General features: G+C 43.0%; 1 protein-coding gene across 1 annotated transcript; it reads left to right on the top strand.

Annotated features, from left to right (window-relative positions):
- Positions 1-1,271: 1,271 nt before the first annotated feature.
- LOC117775415 (cystatin-F-like) lies at positions 1,272-15,941 on the top strand. The gene is made up of 5 exons (XM_034608527.1): positions 1,272-1,551; positions 1,644-1,759; positions 8,461-8,529; positions 14,079-14,227; positions 15,721-15,941. The coding sequence occupies exons 1-4, from the start codon at positions 1,345-1,347 to the stop codon at positions 14,086-14,088; spliced, it is 402 nt and encodes a 133-aa protein (XP_034464418.1). The 5' UTR covers positions 1,272-1,344; the 3' UTR covers positions 14,089-14,227; positions 15,721-15,941.
- Positions 15,942-17,486: the final 1,545 nt, after the last annotated feature.

Here is a 17,486-nt window from a genome sequence, read left to right as displayed (position 1 = left end):
TGATCTTTAGTCTTTAATATCAAATATCTACAAATGGTTCAAAATAAAGTGCTAATATAAAACAAAATAACTGATTGTATAATTTGATTGCATATGAATGGATTTGTTGTTTCCCCATGAATCTTTGCAGAACCGCCAGGTTGCATGGAGAGTCAATCACGTCCTGCCTCAGATGTCACTCTGGACACATGGCTTTATGTTGTTGTTTGTCTTATTCAGAAAGGAATTGTTTCCTAAATGGCTGTTTTACAGCATTAAGTAGATCTTCCTCCTGGATCTCTGTACTTTGCTTTATTCATTTGACTCTCTGCCTTCACACGCTTTCAGGCCTGCTGCAGAGAAACACACTGCATGACACTGCCACAGTGATATTGCCTGATCAGCTTGTAAAGTTGCTGCAGGCCTTAAGGTAGCCAGCTACACAAGTGTCTATCTCTCCTGCTCAAGGCAGATTTACAACAGTGCTATTTGATGTATGTATTTCAAGGGATATTCACTTCCCTGGAAATTATTCCCACAGCTGATACTTTCACGAGTCCCTGTCATGTAACAGTAGAATCTTCATTTGAGAATACACACTCGAGCCGTACAGATAGAGGAATTAAAATCTTCTCATACACACATGTGACCTCCATTCAGGTTAATTATGTGACATCCAAAAACAATCGGCTACACTGGTGATTATTTGAATTTATAAAGAGTGGATGGCTGTGAATTTATTTATATTTTTGCTGTTAAATCTTAATATTACAGATTTTATTTTTATATTTCAATTTAAGTTAAGTGAGGAGTTTTGTGTCTGTTTACTTGTATGGAACAATAACAATAAATTCACTTTGTCAATATTGGAAAACAAAAGTTGACAAAACTGCTTTTGAATAGTTTTATGTATTATCAGTAACTCTTTATAAATAATTAATGATTCAAAATGGGTGGGGACACATCGTTGCTTGAGCTTTTACCCTGTACGATGATTATTGTGTGTAGCTTTTGTATGGTCACCGTGGTGTTGACTGAACCGCTACTTTATGCTTCTTAAAATAACAAAACATATATATATTTAAGTCTCACACTTTTCTTTCTTTTTAAGTTAATTAAGACACACGAGCTCGTTTCCCAGCAGCAGCCTGGCTCCTGCTCAGCAACGCGGTTGCCGGGCAACGCGGAAGTTTTCAGGTGGAGATTCCCTGATACTTGAATCAGCACATGGGAAACAGGTGCGTGTCTGCTCGGTGTATTTGAACCGGGCGTTGAACGTGGATCCTGTCACTCAGAGAGAAACAACCGGGACTCTCCACCTCCTTCTCCTCCTTCACTCGAAGAAGCAACTCGCTGCGTTTTGAGATGTTCGCCTTGTTTTGTATCGTTGTTTTCGCTTCTTCCGGTCGCGTCCTCCCCGCCGCCGGACGACTCATGCCCGGTCAGCCTCACGCGGTGCCGACGAACGGGACCAAGGTTTTGGCGGCGGCGCGGTTCGCCGTGTTCGAGTTCAACAGAGTCAACGCTGAGGAACAGTTTGAAATCGTGAACATCACATCGGCCAAAATTCAGGTAAGACCTCAGCCCGTTAGCATCAAGCTAATCATACAATTTTAAAACCCTTAAATAAAAGCAGTTTAACTCGTCGTGCTTGTGCCCTGCAGGTGGTCGCGGGTATAAACTACATCCTGGAAGTGCAGCTGGGAAGCAGAACGTGCAGGAGAAACGGCACTCGGACCCTCTGGGAACCATGTGATCTGTCCTCCAAGGCAAGTTCAACGTTTCAGCAGGTGCACAACACAAGGAACTCGCACAAGTCTCCTACAGTTGTGCATGTTCTCTGTCCCAGTGCTTTTTTATCATGTGGAGTAATTAAAGGATTTGCCCCTTTTTTTTTTTATTGCAGAGACTTCAGTGCAAGTTTGTCGTCACAGAAATCCCGTGGAAAGCTACCTGTGAACTCACTACGAAGAAGTGTCGCTCGCCTGCATGATGCCTGATGTCCTGAAGTGTTGCCAAGTAAACGGTTGTTATGAGCTGTGTCTGATTGTGTTGTTCATCTCAAATTTCAGGCGCCGTGCCTCTCCTTACACCCTGAATTTATAATGGCATGTTCACAAACCACTGATTTCCATTGGCTCCCAGCTCTGCCACTTGTTCTAACACTGAGTTGAATAAGTTCAGTGACCTGCACGCACTCTGCTTTGTTTAGGGCGAAAAATGGCATAATTATTCCAGTGAGTGACCAGGGCAGCTTTACTGTGCCTCATCTCTCAGTGTGTGTCCTGGCAGCTGTAAGGCTCCGGTTGCGTGTCAAGCTCGGTCAGACACATGGCCGCTAAACGGAGACGAGGCTATACACCTCAACTCTGCCACCGCGGTCTCCAGAAGGGCTCTTGTATGGAGGATTACAGGCATTTTCAGATTACTGCTCAGCAAGACCAAACGGTCTGCGGCTCTGACCCCCTTTCGAACAGGGAGAAATAAACAGCTCACTGATGTGCCAATAAAGGCACACGGGGGGGAAAATGTCAAATATTGTACGGGGATGTGTCTGTTTGGGGAAAGAGTGTGAGTGGATGGGTGCTTCTCTAACTTGGCCACATTCTGACGTACCTCCTTTTTGAGAGAGAATGAAAACCTGGATTAGTGACTGATAAAATGTGTCCTTCAATATCATCATAATAAGGGATATTCATGAAGGGGCGTGTGCATGGGCAAAAGTGGCTGTGTGTTTGCCTTTTGATTACAGTAAACAGAGTGGATAAGTGCCACACATGTACACACACACCCTCTCACACCGCCCATAATGTCCTTAATCATGGATGTCTTAATCAAACCAGGCAAAACATAAAGAATTGGCTGGCACTGTGGATTAGGTTAGGAATGTGGGGGAAGGGGGATGCTCCTTAATGTGGGATGACTGACTGCGGAGCCAGGAGTATGCCCTGTCCATCTGCCATGCTACTCACCCACCCACCCACTGACACACTAACAGGTGCGTGCGCGCAGATACACGTGTCTTTTTAATTTTTGTTGTGCACGCGCTTCAAATACTCCACCCTGCACTCTGGCCCTACCCCTGTCCTCACTTAGCCTGGGCAGCAGATGGTGAGGGGTAAGGCTTGAAGCCCCCCCCCTCTCCACTCCAAGCCACCAACCCACCATCAACCCCTATTTTTTTATTTCCCCCCCCTCGAACACCACCCCACCCGTCTTTGTGTTGTTGAAGAGCCTGAGTGTTGAAAGGCGAAACCCCAGCTTGTCTCCCCCCCCCCCCCTCCAACAAATCCTTGGCTGGCTGCCATTGGCGGGACTCAGTCAGGTGTCCTAATGCTTCAGTTAGGGGAGGAAACGCTGGTTAATCTGCCCATCGCGTGCCACCGGCCATGGCCTGGCCTCTTTGTGTCTGGCACCCCTCTGATCGGTCCCTCCACCCCTTCATCTGTCTTCCCCCCTTCTCGTCCAACCCAGTTTCTCTACTCCAAGACGGTGTCATCCTTTCTTAAAGATCAACCCCTCTTCCTTTCGGGACGTGCATTAACTACGTTCTTTACTGGACAAATCCAATAGTTTTGACAGTTGCACTACATCATGTCACTTATTTGTCCTGTCAGACCAATTTTTTTTAGTTTTAGTAAGTGCTGACTCATCACAGGTATACGGTACACTAGCAATGCACTATACGGGAAACATGTTGCAAGTGACTATTACACTGTTCCTTCTTTATAACTTCTCTGCTGCTTCACACCTATTGTTTGGCTTTTCAATATAAACCCTGAGTTAAGATGTAGAACTCCAACCATTATTGCACTTTATAGCTTGTGTTCTTCATGCTCACTGGCCTCTTTTTCAATAATGTAGGACAAGTATTTAAAAGTAGCTTCTAATGGAATACTTGAACTGCAACCAAAATTGCTGCTAAATGAATCAAAGTACGAACACACCAATGTACTTTAAGATTTCTCTGAAATCCACAATTAAAAATGTTAAATATCTTATTATTGAACTCTAGTTTTCTGAATCTTTTCTATTGTCCATAATACACCATCACATAGACTTTTAGCCATCTCATTATGCAGAGGCAGCATCACCTCCAGCAAGGTGCACCGCTCTGATTACGATAAATGATGCTTGGATGCTGCTCGGAGCAGGTTGATATGGTACGGTTGCGTAACCATAGGGGTCATTACCATTTGACCCCTGCTGACCTTGTTTTTGATTGACCCCTTCGCTTGGTCAATGCTTCGGAGCACATGCAGGAGTATAAGGTCAGAGTTCAAAGTATCCTCAGCTGTGCTGTCATGGAAACGGCTGCTTTTCCCCTCTCGTGGTCAGTTTCAATCTAAGGACAGTGGGTCATTGAGGTTCAGTTGTGGTTTTTGTGTTACAATTTGGGGAGGTTTGGTATTTACTCATTTTTAAAACACCAATGATTTTTTAATTTTTTTTAGCTATAGTGAAATTTAAGATACTGATAATATTTCTGAAATATTGAAATACAGATGTACGTGATACGTTCCTGTTGTACTGATGCTGCCTGGTTGGTTTGCAAATAATGTGGCTGCAAATTTACCCTGGAGCCCTATTTCTTTTTTTTGAACTGCTGGTTACATTTTACTGAGTCGTTCTTTGTGTTTCACCTGCTCCTTCTACATTTGACATGTCTTCTTGGGGTTTCCATCACGTGTGTTCTGTACAGGAAAGCACACATGCCCTTCTTCAGTGTTGTGACCGAAGCCTCAGCGTCCGCCATGGTGGTCAGTCGAAACACACCCGTGGCTTATTTTTTCGCACTTCCTGTTTGTAGCCGTTGGGAAGGGTTTCCTTGCAATCAGTGCTGCGACGAGGGGGAAGGGGGGGGCAAAATCAATACTTTGAATGTAACGTGCAGCCAATGGAATAGGAGAATGATTTATGTAGGAATGGCTTCTCCCCGGATCAGATGGGATTTGTTTGGTGGCCAGATGAGTGGACGGGAGGAGGGGTGGTGGCACAGCGACCCAGAGCAAGCAGAACTATAAAAGGTGGAGGAAAAAAAAAAAAGTGTGGTTTGCTGCTGTTTGATCGTGGCACTGCTCCGCTCCTCTTTTCCCGCTGCCCCTCTCCTCCTCTCTTTTCCTCTCTCAAACACACCATGCTCTCTGACTGTCCCGCTTAATCTCGGGACTGTAGTATTACCAGACTAAAGACCGATGGGATACATGCTCCCACACGCACACCAGGACTTTAGCAGGTTGTGGACCACCAGCCCGAAACGGCATATGTCCCTCTCCTCTCCAGATTAATGAGAGCATGTTAATATTACCGTACAGTAAGGGAGGAGGGGACGGGGCAAAGGGTTAGGGAGGGGTGGGAGGGTAGAGGGAGAGTGTAAGAGCCTCGCAGACGCACCAAGATTCAGAGGGAAGCACGAGGCGACAGGAACAAGAGGGAAGGAGGGAAAGGAGCAAGTCCTGGAAAGAGACAGAAAGATGGAAGTGTGGAGGCGGGAAAGAGCGAGAGAAGCAAGGACATAACAACCATAGAAAAAATGTGTTTGCTTTATTGCAGTGGCCCCACCTACCCCTCCATCCTGTTAAGGAGGCACAGTCCTAAGGAGGAGGGGTAGGATCCCCTCCCTCAGCCACTGACACACACACTCCCTCCCTGGCTCACACACACACACTGTGCACTGTGAGGGAGCAGTCGCTGAAGAGCTCTGGATAGACCATGCAAGGTTCTGCAGGTGTCCCACCCTTCTCTCCTCACACTGATGCTTCAGAAGGTACTATATCAATTTGTTTCTCTCCTTCCTGCTGTTTTCCCTCCTTATTCTTCTTCAGTTTTCTTTTGGGTTTTGCGCTTTCTCCTTCATCGCTTGGAAGATTTCCTCTCATGTGTCCGTGAGCCTCTGCTGCTAATGTGTGTTTGTGTGACACTGAATGCATGCTTGTATGGTTGTTTACCAGCTCTACTGTAGTCACAGCTCAGACAACTTTAGCAGAGTGGATTCTATTGGCTGCATGTGTTTGAGCCTGATTTTTATTTTATGATCCTGTAATACCCTTTTCAAAACTACTTTAATAGGGGTCAGGGCTTCGGCTGCTTGTTGCATTATTTAATCTTACATTTTATTATGTTTATTGGCGCTCAATTCTAAAGGTTAGAGGGAGACAAAGCGCATTATGTATGCCCTGTGTACACCCTCCATATGCGTATTCATGATGTTTGGGTCAAGCTTCCAGGCAAATCAAGTCGTAGAAATGCACAGCAGCATGTTTGCCGTAAAAGAGTATGTGCTTTTATTTACGGATAACAGAGTTGGAGATAAGCAAATGGAGAAAATTGGGATTTGTATTTAGTCCTTAATATTTTTCTCACTGCCCAGTATCGTTTGAACAGTAGCACAATTACAAAAACTGATCAGTAGAGTTGTGGGGAGGCTGCATATTTTAGCTTTTCATAAAAAGTAGTTTTGTGTGTCACAACACTATTTAAAGGCTAAACAACATGCTTTATTATCGAAATTGGAGAGTTGACAGCAAAAATGGCTCGTAATCCAGTGTGTGCACGTGTGTGTGAGGGAGAAAGAGACCACATGTCTTGTATGTAGTGTGCTGTATTGGCGAACACCCAATACACCCCTCCTCTGCTCGTACTAGAGTTGGAGGTACAGTGTAAAGAGGCACTCCTCTAATATATTACTAATGATATAGTCATTTTATTTCTATGTGCAAAAGAATCGTATAAGTTCTCTTTTATTATAATTGTACATTTTACATATATTCCAAGTTATTTGAAATATCCGTTCAGTGTGATTATATTGGGATGACTAAGCTTAAATGCGGTTATTTTGCTGAGGTTTGGTTTGAGAATTTCGTAAATAAATGAGATTTGACAAATTTGTGCTGCTTTTGTGTTTTTGAACAATGATCTTCTGCGAATGAGCATATCTTCCACCACGTTTTCAGGATAGGCCCCACTCATCAGCGTTATTCAACTTTAGTCCATGTTATTACGTCCCTGTTTGGAAAATTAAGTTTATCACCATTTGTTTAAACAGTCCTGATGAATAAGCTCTAAATCCATCCTGGAAATGTGTTTCCTCCACAATATCCCTTTCTCCTGCTCATCCTTTACATTAAAGCACTGTTCTCTTCCCCCCTTTTTATTTAGGCCTGTATTGACCTGTTAATAGTATTATCCACAGAGCGTGTGGCAGGGCCAGGGTCACATCCCTCTAGGGTTTGGATGGTCATCCACGCGGCCGCAGTTCGGCCAGCGAGCGACCAATAGGACCTGAGCTGTGGTCATCCCTCAATCTAGCCCCTTTCACAGCAGAGGTCACGCGAGTCAAAGGGTAATAAGTTTAACCCCTCGAGGAGCGAGGAGTCAGAGGTCACCAACCAGGCTATAGGGAGAAGGTTTGCATCATCAATCAGTGGCACTCCTGGTTATATCTGCGCATATCGATGACACAAACTCGTTTCTGCCAATCTCATTTGCATGGCTTGCCAAACACAAAGGGCAGCAATTATAGTCGTACAAATGTGAATGAAAGTAGATTGTGGAGGGGCTGCTAGTGTCAGTTTTATAAGCTCATACAAGATTTTCTAATCTCCTCCATTTTACAGGCCTTTAAATAAGATCCAGGTTAATGTCGTCCACTTGAACAAATGATAACACTGCAGTCCGTTTTCCTCAAAATTAAGAAAATATATTCTTCACAGGAATCATGTGTTCTGATATATTTTTTATTTCTATTAGTGTCTTAAGACAATAGATAACATCTTTTAATATTCAACATTAATGAACCAATTTTTTCAACACATTGGCTGTTAATCATGATTATAGCTAGTCAATAAAACCCTGCATCGAACAGAAAGGACTGAAAACAAGAGCTTCGTCTATATTTTGGTCTCTTTTCCTGTCAGAAACAACATTAACAACCGTTTTACGATGGCTTAATGTGAATGATTAATTAGAAAGGGTGTGGCCTCTTTTTTTTTTCCCCGTGGATTTCTACAATTTGCTCTTGTGCATTGCCACAGCCTCACAGGTATCCTCTTAATAATTATACAGTCTTCAAAGTGGATTTTATTAAAACAATGATCCACGATGTTAGGTGGGCATTCTCCTAAATTCTGCTGCAGACGAGCGAGTGTATCCCTCCTTGTAAATCTGAAATGGTGCTGTGCTGATGTTTCCTCTTCCTGGCTGATGTTAGCGATGTGTCAGCATTAAGCTAGGCCTGCCTGCTCGGCTGCTGGGGCCGTGGTGGCGACCAGCCCAGCCCAGCCTGGCCAAAAGCCAGACCAGACATGTCTTGGCATCAGGCGACAGAGACGCGACGGGATCAAGGATTGGGGGACATAAGTTCATACTGTATTCAGCATTGATTATCCATGTTCTCCACAAAGTATAAAAAATCTATGTTCTGCACGATTTCTTAGTGATTAAAGATTTTATTCTTGTTTTTTTTCTGTTTTGATTTAACAGTGTAAAGATGACGGGAGCAAGAATGCACAAGATCACGGGAGGCACGAGGACATGCGGCAAAGGTCCCAGGTTGGTCTACACAACAAAATGCCACAGTTAATGTGGTTATGGTCCTTCGTCAAAGGAGCGACCAAGATGGGCCTGATGTGCTCCTCTTCCTCATTACATATTGTGGCGCATACATTGAGTTCAGCAAGGATACATGCATGCCTTTAGGTTTGTGAATAAGAGAGATGTACATGTTGCTCAGTCAGCTATTGCACAGACAGAGACCATCAATCACAAATGCACGGTGAGCCGCATTGCTCTTTCGCTGGTCCCTCAAGTCCTTTTTCTGGGCTGGAATTACACAGCACTTTACCTGCGGCACTGCATTATTTTTTTATTTTTTTAGCCTTAACCCTGCACCATAACTCAAGCAACACATTTGTGTGGAGCCACGGCTTTTAAAACCATGACAAGAGGTTAAATTTCATGGTGTACCTGAGCCTGATAAAAATACACACAAACAATTTCCCTTTTTATATTGGGTTCCTATCCTCAAGTAGCAATATCTGCACATATCTGCATGTTTGTGGTGTAAAAATAAGACATTAACTGAAGAGCAAAACAATGAACAGGCTGTTTCTTGCATTAACAACCCTGCTCAGTCCATACACTTCGTACAACACGTGTGAGTGAAGGTCCGGCACACACCGCCGTTAACCTCACAGAGATGTTTCTCCGTCTCTGCTTGGCGTCTGGTTTCCCTGCATGCACCTGATGTCGGCTGTTTAAGAGCTCTGCGTGATCCTGACCCCTACAACAACTCCCCATTTATTTTGTCCTTATGTTTGATCATCAATCAGCTTGTTCTTCCGGTGCCTTGTGTTTTTCGTCTTTTACCGCTGATATAACTATTTTTGCTCTGCTGTATCTTCATTTGCTGTTTAGAATTATTTAAAGAACTATAGTGTGTGTCATGGGATGTGATCACATTATCTATAGCTGTATGGCATGGGCAGCAGCCAGGTGTTTCTGATAGATGAGTGTAAAGACCTTGGCTTTTGGATAAGACATGAGGCAGCGTACGCCGAGGGCTCTTTGCATTTTGCAACACCGATGAGAGTGTGCGTGTGATAAGCAGCAGGTGGACTTGTTACTGTTGTGATAAGAGCAAATGATCGATCATGTGGTCAAGGTCTTGTCTTTCAGACATAGTTTGATCAGCTGAAAGGTTCACTTCACATTTATCTCCTGAACTGCGACAGTCGCTGACTACTCGCTTCATGACTCTGTCGTCCTCAAACTGTTCAAATAGGTTTAATATATTAAATCTTTATTCTCTTGTCTTCTCAAAATGTGTCCAATAGAATGACAAGTTTATAAAAGGAATTTTGTGTTTAGCTGTACCTAAAGTATTTTTTTCAGAAATAAAGCTGCCCTCTGACAGCGTTTTAATGAAGTAATGTGGAGCCCATGTTTTTGAGAAATGCTCTTTGTAAAGGTCATGTATTACTGCTTGCAATGCTGTGATAGAGCCAATATAACAGCCAATAACTGACCCTGGCAATTGCACACTAATGAGACTGTTTGGTCAAGGGCTTTATCCTCAGGATTAAAAATATGCCTTTAAATAAAAGTAACCAAAATAGTAATTAGTCTCATCAATGGAACTGTGAATCTATGAACTTAGGTAACAACAGAGCCAAGAGCCCATAACTGAATAGTTATTAAAGAATGCGGACAGATAAATAGATAAGCAAACTCTGAAAGTCTGCATCCACATAACCTGACTGTGAACACCATCATAGACCTGCACTACACGCAGCAGTTAACCTTCACAGTGGTACAGTGTGTTATCATACTGTTAGAACAGTGTGTTTTCTTCACCTCAGAGAAGAGCAAAGACAGCTCTTCATTATCCTGTTTTAATGATCCATTCTTAAACATGACGACAATTTAAAAAGCAACTTGGACACGCAGTGAAATCTCTCAAGTGTCCGATTATACAATGCAAGTTGAATTTAATGTTACATCATGACTGTTTTTATTGTTTTAAAAGTAAACATACTAAAGAAATTTATAAATTGGGAACATGTGGAGGAGCAGTGATGCTTCGTGTTTAAGTTCTTATATAAGAATGGGTGACTGTGTATGTCGGTAGAGAAGTAGATGAGGCCTCATTCGGAGCTGGTGTCGTTCGTTAAATCAAGGTGATGAACACAGACCTTGAAATGAACAGAGACCTATAACCGAACGCTCCCTGGGAAAAGGCCATTCCTCCAATCGGCTTCGATCGACTCCCCCGCTCATTTACATGAGACATAAATTCACATTTAAATGGTTGAAAATTGCTCGGGTGGCTGATACACTGGAGCATATGAAATTATAATTGTAGTCAGCCGTGTGGGTGATGTGTGGAGGAATTATGCGTCCAATAACCGAGATGGGGTGTAAATATGGTCAGGACAGTCAGTAGTGTGATGTGCCACCGGCCTGTTTCATCAGGGACTGCAGTGCAGGGGCTAAATGGCAGCCAGGCCCACAATGAAAGACTGACGAATAGAAGTAAAGGGTTGTGTGTGTGTGTATATAATAAGAAGCATCTTTTCTAAATGGAGTGTGAGCAGATCATTTTTGTACAGGTAGGATTAGTGGGGCTGAATATTTACGTAACCATGTGATCTATAAAATTTCACAGCAGCCGTTCAAAAACTATTTAGTTTAGTGATATAAAAGACAAAAAGAAGCAAATCTTTACATTGTAGATGCTGGAACAAGAATATTTGATATTTTTTGTTCAACACAATCTAGTTTGAATTTTATGTTGATCAATCGACCAATTGCTGCAGCTCTATTAATCACTGTGTATAAATGCACGCACACAAACCACATTGAGATAAACTAATTACAAGATAAATCACTGAAACGCTGGAACTTTAGTTTTATGAAATACACATTCTACCTGTTTTTATGTGCATCATGTTTTCCTAGGCATGAATAGCGGTACCAGGGCCGGGTGATATAACGATATCGTTTAGCTGTTTATCAAGTAGTGTCTCATTCTCTGCTGATAAAGAGTTTAAAATACACTCAGTAGCAAAAATCTGTCTTTACACCTAAAATACATAACATGACAATTATCGTGATAATTATCAATATCAACTGATGTAAACATTTTTATCTCAATATAATTTTTGGCCATGTCGTACAACAGCGGAAACCCCTCTCTCACTTGTCCTGTAGCAGGTTGATGTCTTGCACTCCAGAGACCCTGTTGTTCTTCGTCCCTCTGTCCCTCTGTCCCTCCCTTCCTTGGCGCAGTTTTTTTTTTCTTTCACCTCTACAGTAGGGCTCCCCTAACGGAAAGGCTGAGACAAATACACATGTCACATCAGCTCATGGAGATCCCAATTGTTTTTAGTCAACGTGCACCTCAGAGGTCTTAGGGTTGCCTGCGCTTCTCAGCACTGCTTTGTGTTCACAAGTGCAAACCCACATCATTTCACACGACTCCCGCACACCACACTCCACATACGCTCACATGTAAGGACTCATATATTGTACATCTCCATTTCTCTTCACACAGTCGTCACACACCGCGCTGTTTTCTATCTGAATATCACTCAGTCCAAATCCGAACAATCAACAAACAGTACAATATGGCTCACCAGGAGGCGCCTCACAGACCTGTTTCATAATTTGCCCTGCTCTGTCCATTGTATCGGCCCCCTTTGATAAATTTACCTCCAACTGATACAATGCGTCAGTCTTTTTGTTAGGGGAAGACAATTGCTTGTACATTGACGGTCCGGGGCCTTAATGAAATGCTGAAGCACACACATTGGCTGCGGGGCACAAAGGTCGCTTCTTGCTCTTAACGCTGGCTGACAGCTAACGGAGCAGACAACATGGTCAAAGGATTGAGACTAAAGTTTAAATGGTGATATCATTATTTTATTGTTCATTGCTGCATGTGGGGGTCATTGAAGCGTAAAATGAATTTGTTCAAAACGGCGTTCAGAAGGGCCATTGATGAGTCACAGTGAGAGACTAACTGAAGAAAACAATGACTCGTCATTGTCGGAGAAGAAACGTGCAGCAGGATCTTGACCTTCCCAGCGTATAGGACTCAACTCCCATGTGATCTACAGACCTAAATTAAAAAAGAATTCAATATGGGAGCGGAGTAGCAATATTTGCAAAATGAGAACTTTTAGAAAAGTAAATATTTTTCCTTCATTTGAAAGGACTTGTTGTAATCTTACTAAAGTAGTGTCTCTATTCAGGGGTCACTGTTATAGGCTCAGACTGACCCTCTCTTTCTTCTCTTACTTCCCTCTCAGTGCTCTGGCTGTTTTACACTTTATTTTACACCACACAAAGGTTAATATTATCCCCATGACCCAGGCTACACCTATTAAACAAAGCAACTTTAATGAAAGTCTGCAAAAAAATCAGTTTTCCTGATAACCCATAATGCACGTTTCCTTTTGAAAACCAAATCATGCGGATTACAAGCACAGCTATTGTTTGCAAAGCATTTAACCCGGACAGCTTTAAAATGTTCGACTGAAAAGTTTGTCCTTCCCTGAAGATGGCTCAGTATTATGAAATGTAGGGATTTGATACCAGAGGAGTAGACTTGTTTATATTTTCCCTATTTTTTTTAAAAGCAGTATTGAATGATTTCTATGCTGAAGTGTTGGGGGACAGGTTGGGGGGGCCTCATGATGTTGGGACAGATGGCATTTAGCTCTAGCTGTGCCGAGCTCAGTGGGACCCGAAGCTTAAGAGGTTAGGCCTGTCAAAACCACTCTGTTCATTCACTGCCTAACAAAGTGTGGACTGTCAGCCTGTTCCGTTTAATAAACTTAAGATTTTTCTTTTGTCAACGTCCGAGCAACACTTTACAACTCGATGACCTGAATATCCCAACGTGCACGCAGGCACCTCTGGCAAAAGATTTTCCAAATTTGTGGACATGTGTCTAATCTGGACACTTAAATTGTAATAGCTTAGTTATATTAATTAAACAGGGTTCGAAGGACTTTTTCAGCAAGATGTAGGCATGACCATGGTGAATGTGGACATTTTAAATGTGATATAATGTCTCTAAAAAAACTGAATTAAAAAGCTCTTGAATATTTTGATTCACCAGTTTATCTCATCTCAGCAAAGAATACGTATTTTATATAGTTCAGTTTTATTATACTTCAAAGTACATGTATAGACAGGAAAGGATGAGAGAGAGGGGCATGACCTCAAATAAATGTACTAGCGTGAAACTTAACCACAGTCGTTGCGGTTATGAGGCACTAGGGCACCGGGACGCCCCGTATTCTGAACTTCTGTCGCCCACTTTGAAGTCAAGTTCACAAAGAATGTGATCTCATTCAACGTATCCTCCTCCACCACAAGAGGGAGACATACTGTAACATGCTGAGTGATTCTCCACCACACTGTACACGGCCCTCACAGGACCACACGGCTGAACTGTACACGCCTGAAGCTCGGCAGAGACCCGAGTTTGTCGGAGCATCTTGAACTTGTCATTAGATCAAACAGAATCGTTGAGCAAATTTTGTCATCTCATCCTCCTCTTTCTCTCTCCCCCATCTCTCAATTTGTTTCAGTGCTTGTTGAGGGTCAAAGGGGACAGGCTGGTGAGTGTTGACCTGAGTGAGAGCCCGCGGTGACCTCTGACCTCTAACTGGGTGTGCTGGCTGACCCTGGAGGATACAGCCCAACAATGGGAGGCACGTGCCTTGGCCTTGTCACCATGGTAACGCAGGACCTTTTTGAAACGGTGCGGTGTGGGGGTCAAAGCTTGGTCTTTATCCTGATCTGTGTTAACCATCTGCTGCCAATTGACTCTTGTAGATATAACGTGTGTGTGTGTGTGTGTGTGTGTGTGTGTGTGTGTGTGTGTGTGTGTGTGTGTGTGTGTGTGTGTGTGTGTGTGTGTGTGTGTGTGTGTGTGTGTGTGGAACTGTGGGCTGACTGGGTAATCTCTGCAGGCAACTGTGATGGTGCTTTTTATTCTCACAATCACCTGGAGAGATTCTGCAGTTTGTCTAATTATGCATCAGAAAAAACGCCATGCACCCAGAATCTAATCTCTTGAGTCTATTTCACAAACCAGACAAGCTATGAAGTGTTCATTGATATTTTTCTTCCTTCCTGGGACACGTGCTGAGACCATATTGTTTACTGAAGGTTGGCTCAAAAACCGTCCGCCTACCTGAAACAGTGATCAAAGAGGATTTCACACTCGGGGCTTAAGGTAATGATCATTGCACAAGAGACGAACTGTTTCCCTGTCACAGTTTTGCTTTATCTTTCTTTGCCCGACTGTTACAAGTCAAAACAGTGAGTGATTGGTTAAAAGAAGAAGGGGGGAAGATTATTGAATTACAGTCCTGAATAAGGGCCAACAGGTGCTGTCCACCTGGAAGAAAGCGTGTTTCACACTTTATACTTAGCCTCTTTGATGCTGTGCAAGCTGCACACTCATGACAGATAACCACCACCACCCTGATCCTCCACCCACCAGCCAGCAAACGACTGGATATATACAAAATATAAAGCTCAAGATTCAGTGTAATGTCATATTTGTCTCGAGGTTGTTTTTACCTAATAGCACTACCATTCCTCCTGTCTTCTCCCCTCACATGCCCCTCCTCCACCTCTGATTTTCCTATCTCATCCCCTTCTCCTTGTGTTCTGCTGTGTTTTGGTGAAATCTCAGCTGGCAACTGTGAGTCGTTCACTAGCTGCTCTCACAATGGCCTCTGGGATTATGCTAAACACAGCGCCTCGGCTGCTCTCCCCATCGACTGGCGTCAGCGACGCCCTTTGGAGCACACAGGAAAGAGATGGAGGGCTCTCAATGAAGATGTCACTGCAATTACACAAGTGCATTTCACAGACACCCTCGCTGTCTGCTCTTCCTCCTCTCGCATCCCCCTTCCCCACTTTTTAAAAATTTCTTTTCGACAGTCTTTTGAAGTGCAGCCTCATCTCTTGCAGCTCTTTCATAATGCATGTCCATTTTGAATTTGCATGAATTCACTTTCCAGATGCTTCTGCTGCCATCTCGGCTTACAATGATGTGTGCTGTACAGTATTGGCTATTATATTATGGTAGAATGAAAGGAATAATAACGGCTTGTTTCTGTGAGTTTGTGTTTCTGTATCATTCCTCTCATCATTAGGAGATATTGCAGAAGGACCCACATGTTTTTGTAAACTATCCAGCTTTCACTGCCCCTCCAGTGACACCGGGGTGAAGCAGAGCTTTCTGATGTGGATGATACTGCATCAGGAACTGATTGGCCGATGCTCAATAGCCAACAGAACCTGATGCATTGCCTTCAGCATCGAAAGAAACATCGCTGAGTACCGGCTCGGACAAATATACTTCAGTAATGAACTATGTCAAGTTTATCATTTATATTTTTGCTCTTATAACTGACATGTACTTTACACACCCCAGAATGAGAGAGAGAGAGAGAGAGAGAGAGAGAGAGAGAGAGAGAGAGAGAGAGAGAGAGAGAGAGAGAGAGAGAGAGAGAGAGAGAGAGAGAGAGAGAGAGAGAGAGAGAGAGAGAGAGAGAGAGAGAGAGAGAGAGAGAGAGAGAGAGAGAGAGAGAGAGAGAGAGAGAGAGAGAGAGAGAGAGAGCAAGCAAACAGGGGAGTTATGTAATTACAATCGTCGATGTGAAACTCAAAGCAGCACTTGTGTAAAGCTAAGGTCAAATCTATCACTCATTTAAATACATGTTCATATCTAGTGTCTTCTGTTCCCTCTTGTTCTCTTTAAGTCCAAAAGAGACACCTGGGTCATTTGAGGTCACTCTTTTGCACAAATCAGAATTTGTGCATGTAGTTTATCACTTGGAGCTATAGTTTGTAACCTCAAAGTGAGAGGGACCATCTGCTTTGACTACAACAACATTGCTGTGGAGACTTTCTCACACCTAAAGATGCACCCGGGCGGACACACCCACTTCAGTCTCGCCTTGATTTGCAGGAACTTTGATTTCAGTGAGGAATAAGAGCGAGGGGAATGTTCATAAAGATCATAAGATAAAATCTTATATAAACATCTTTGATTAACACACTGCTGTATCTGAATGCCTCTGCTTTTTTTGTTAACTAACTTGCCAAGTAAAATAAAGTTTTAGTTGTCAGTCAAACATTTTGTGCAATTATTTTGTGGGTCATCCATGTATGTACACTTATTAACATACATATTTTATTGGTAATTCCAGCGTTAAATTCTGTATTGGTTCATTGGGCCCACATTGATAACAGTGCAGGACCAGAACTCGGATGTAATTGACCTGGTAAACACCTTGACTACCAGTTAAATGCTGACTTTAATGATTAAACACTATTTGATTCTTTGAAGAGAAGAATTTACTTTTTACCAGGAAAACATTTTTGACTTTACACCTACCGGATAAGGCACCACGCAAGAATCTCTCTGCAATCCTCTGTCATCCACACCCTGTGAGGAAGGTCAGCATTTAAAGGAGGTGGTGCCAAGTCCATCTCCATCCACTCATATCAGCAAGCTGTTGGCACATGTACATGAGTGTACACACACACAAGCACAATCCCTTGCTGTCTCTCCACCCATGGGAAATCCAGGAGGCCGTGCCAACTCCAGCAGATGTTCCTGAAGCGCAGGCATCTTGTAAACACCATGAAATGTAGAGGCTAATGTAGTGGTTGCTGACAGAGGTCTTAACACATGATTCGATTTTACCACCTGCTGCACACATAATCTATGCTACATGTACACAAAGTACACAAGTATCTCACAGCTCCAAGGAGTTGAAGGCTACAAGACCAGAAGTTATGGAGTCATATTTGTGAATATAAATAGATTGAGAGCATATAGAAATCCAGTACAAACTAATAGATGTTATAGGTGCAGATTTCTAGCCATAAAACTGTTGAAATCGTACAAAATTAAGTGCAATAATAAGGTGGCCCTGAAGTGTAAATCAGGAAAACACAACAAACCACGAAAA

Source organism: Hippoglossus hippoglossus, chromosome 15 (genome assembly GCF_009819705.1).
Source record: "Hippoglossus hippoglossus isolate fHipHip1 chromosome 15, fHipHip1.pri, whole genome shotgun sequence".
NCBI classification, from domain to species: Eukaryota; Metazoa; Chordata; class Actinopteri; order Pleuronectiformes; family Pleuronectidae; genus Hippoglossus; species Hippoglossus hippoglossus.
The sequence above is the reverse complement of the archived record's forward strand: the minus strand, read 5'-3'. Positions and strand labels throughout refer to the sequence as shown.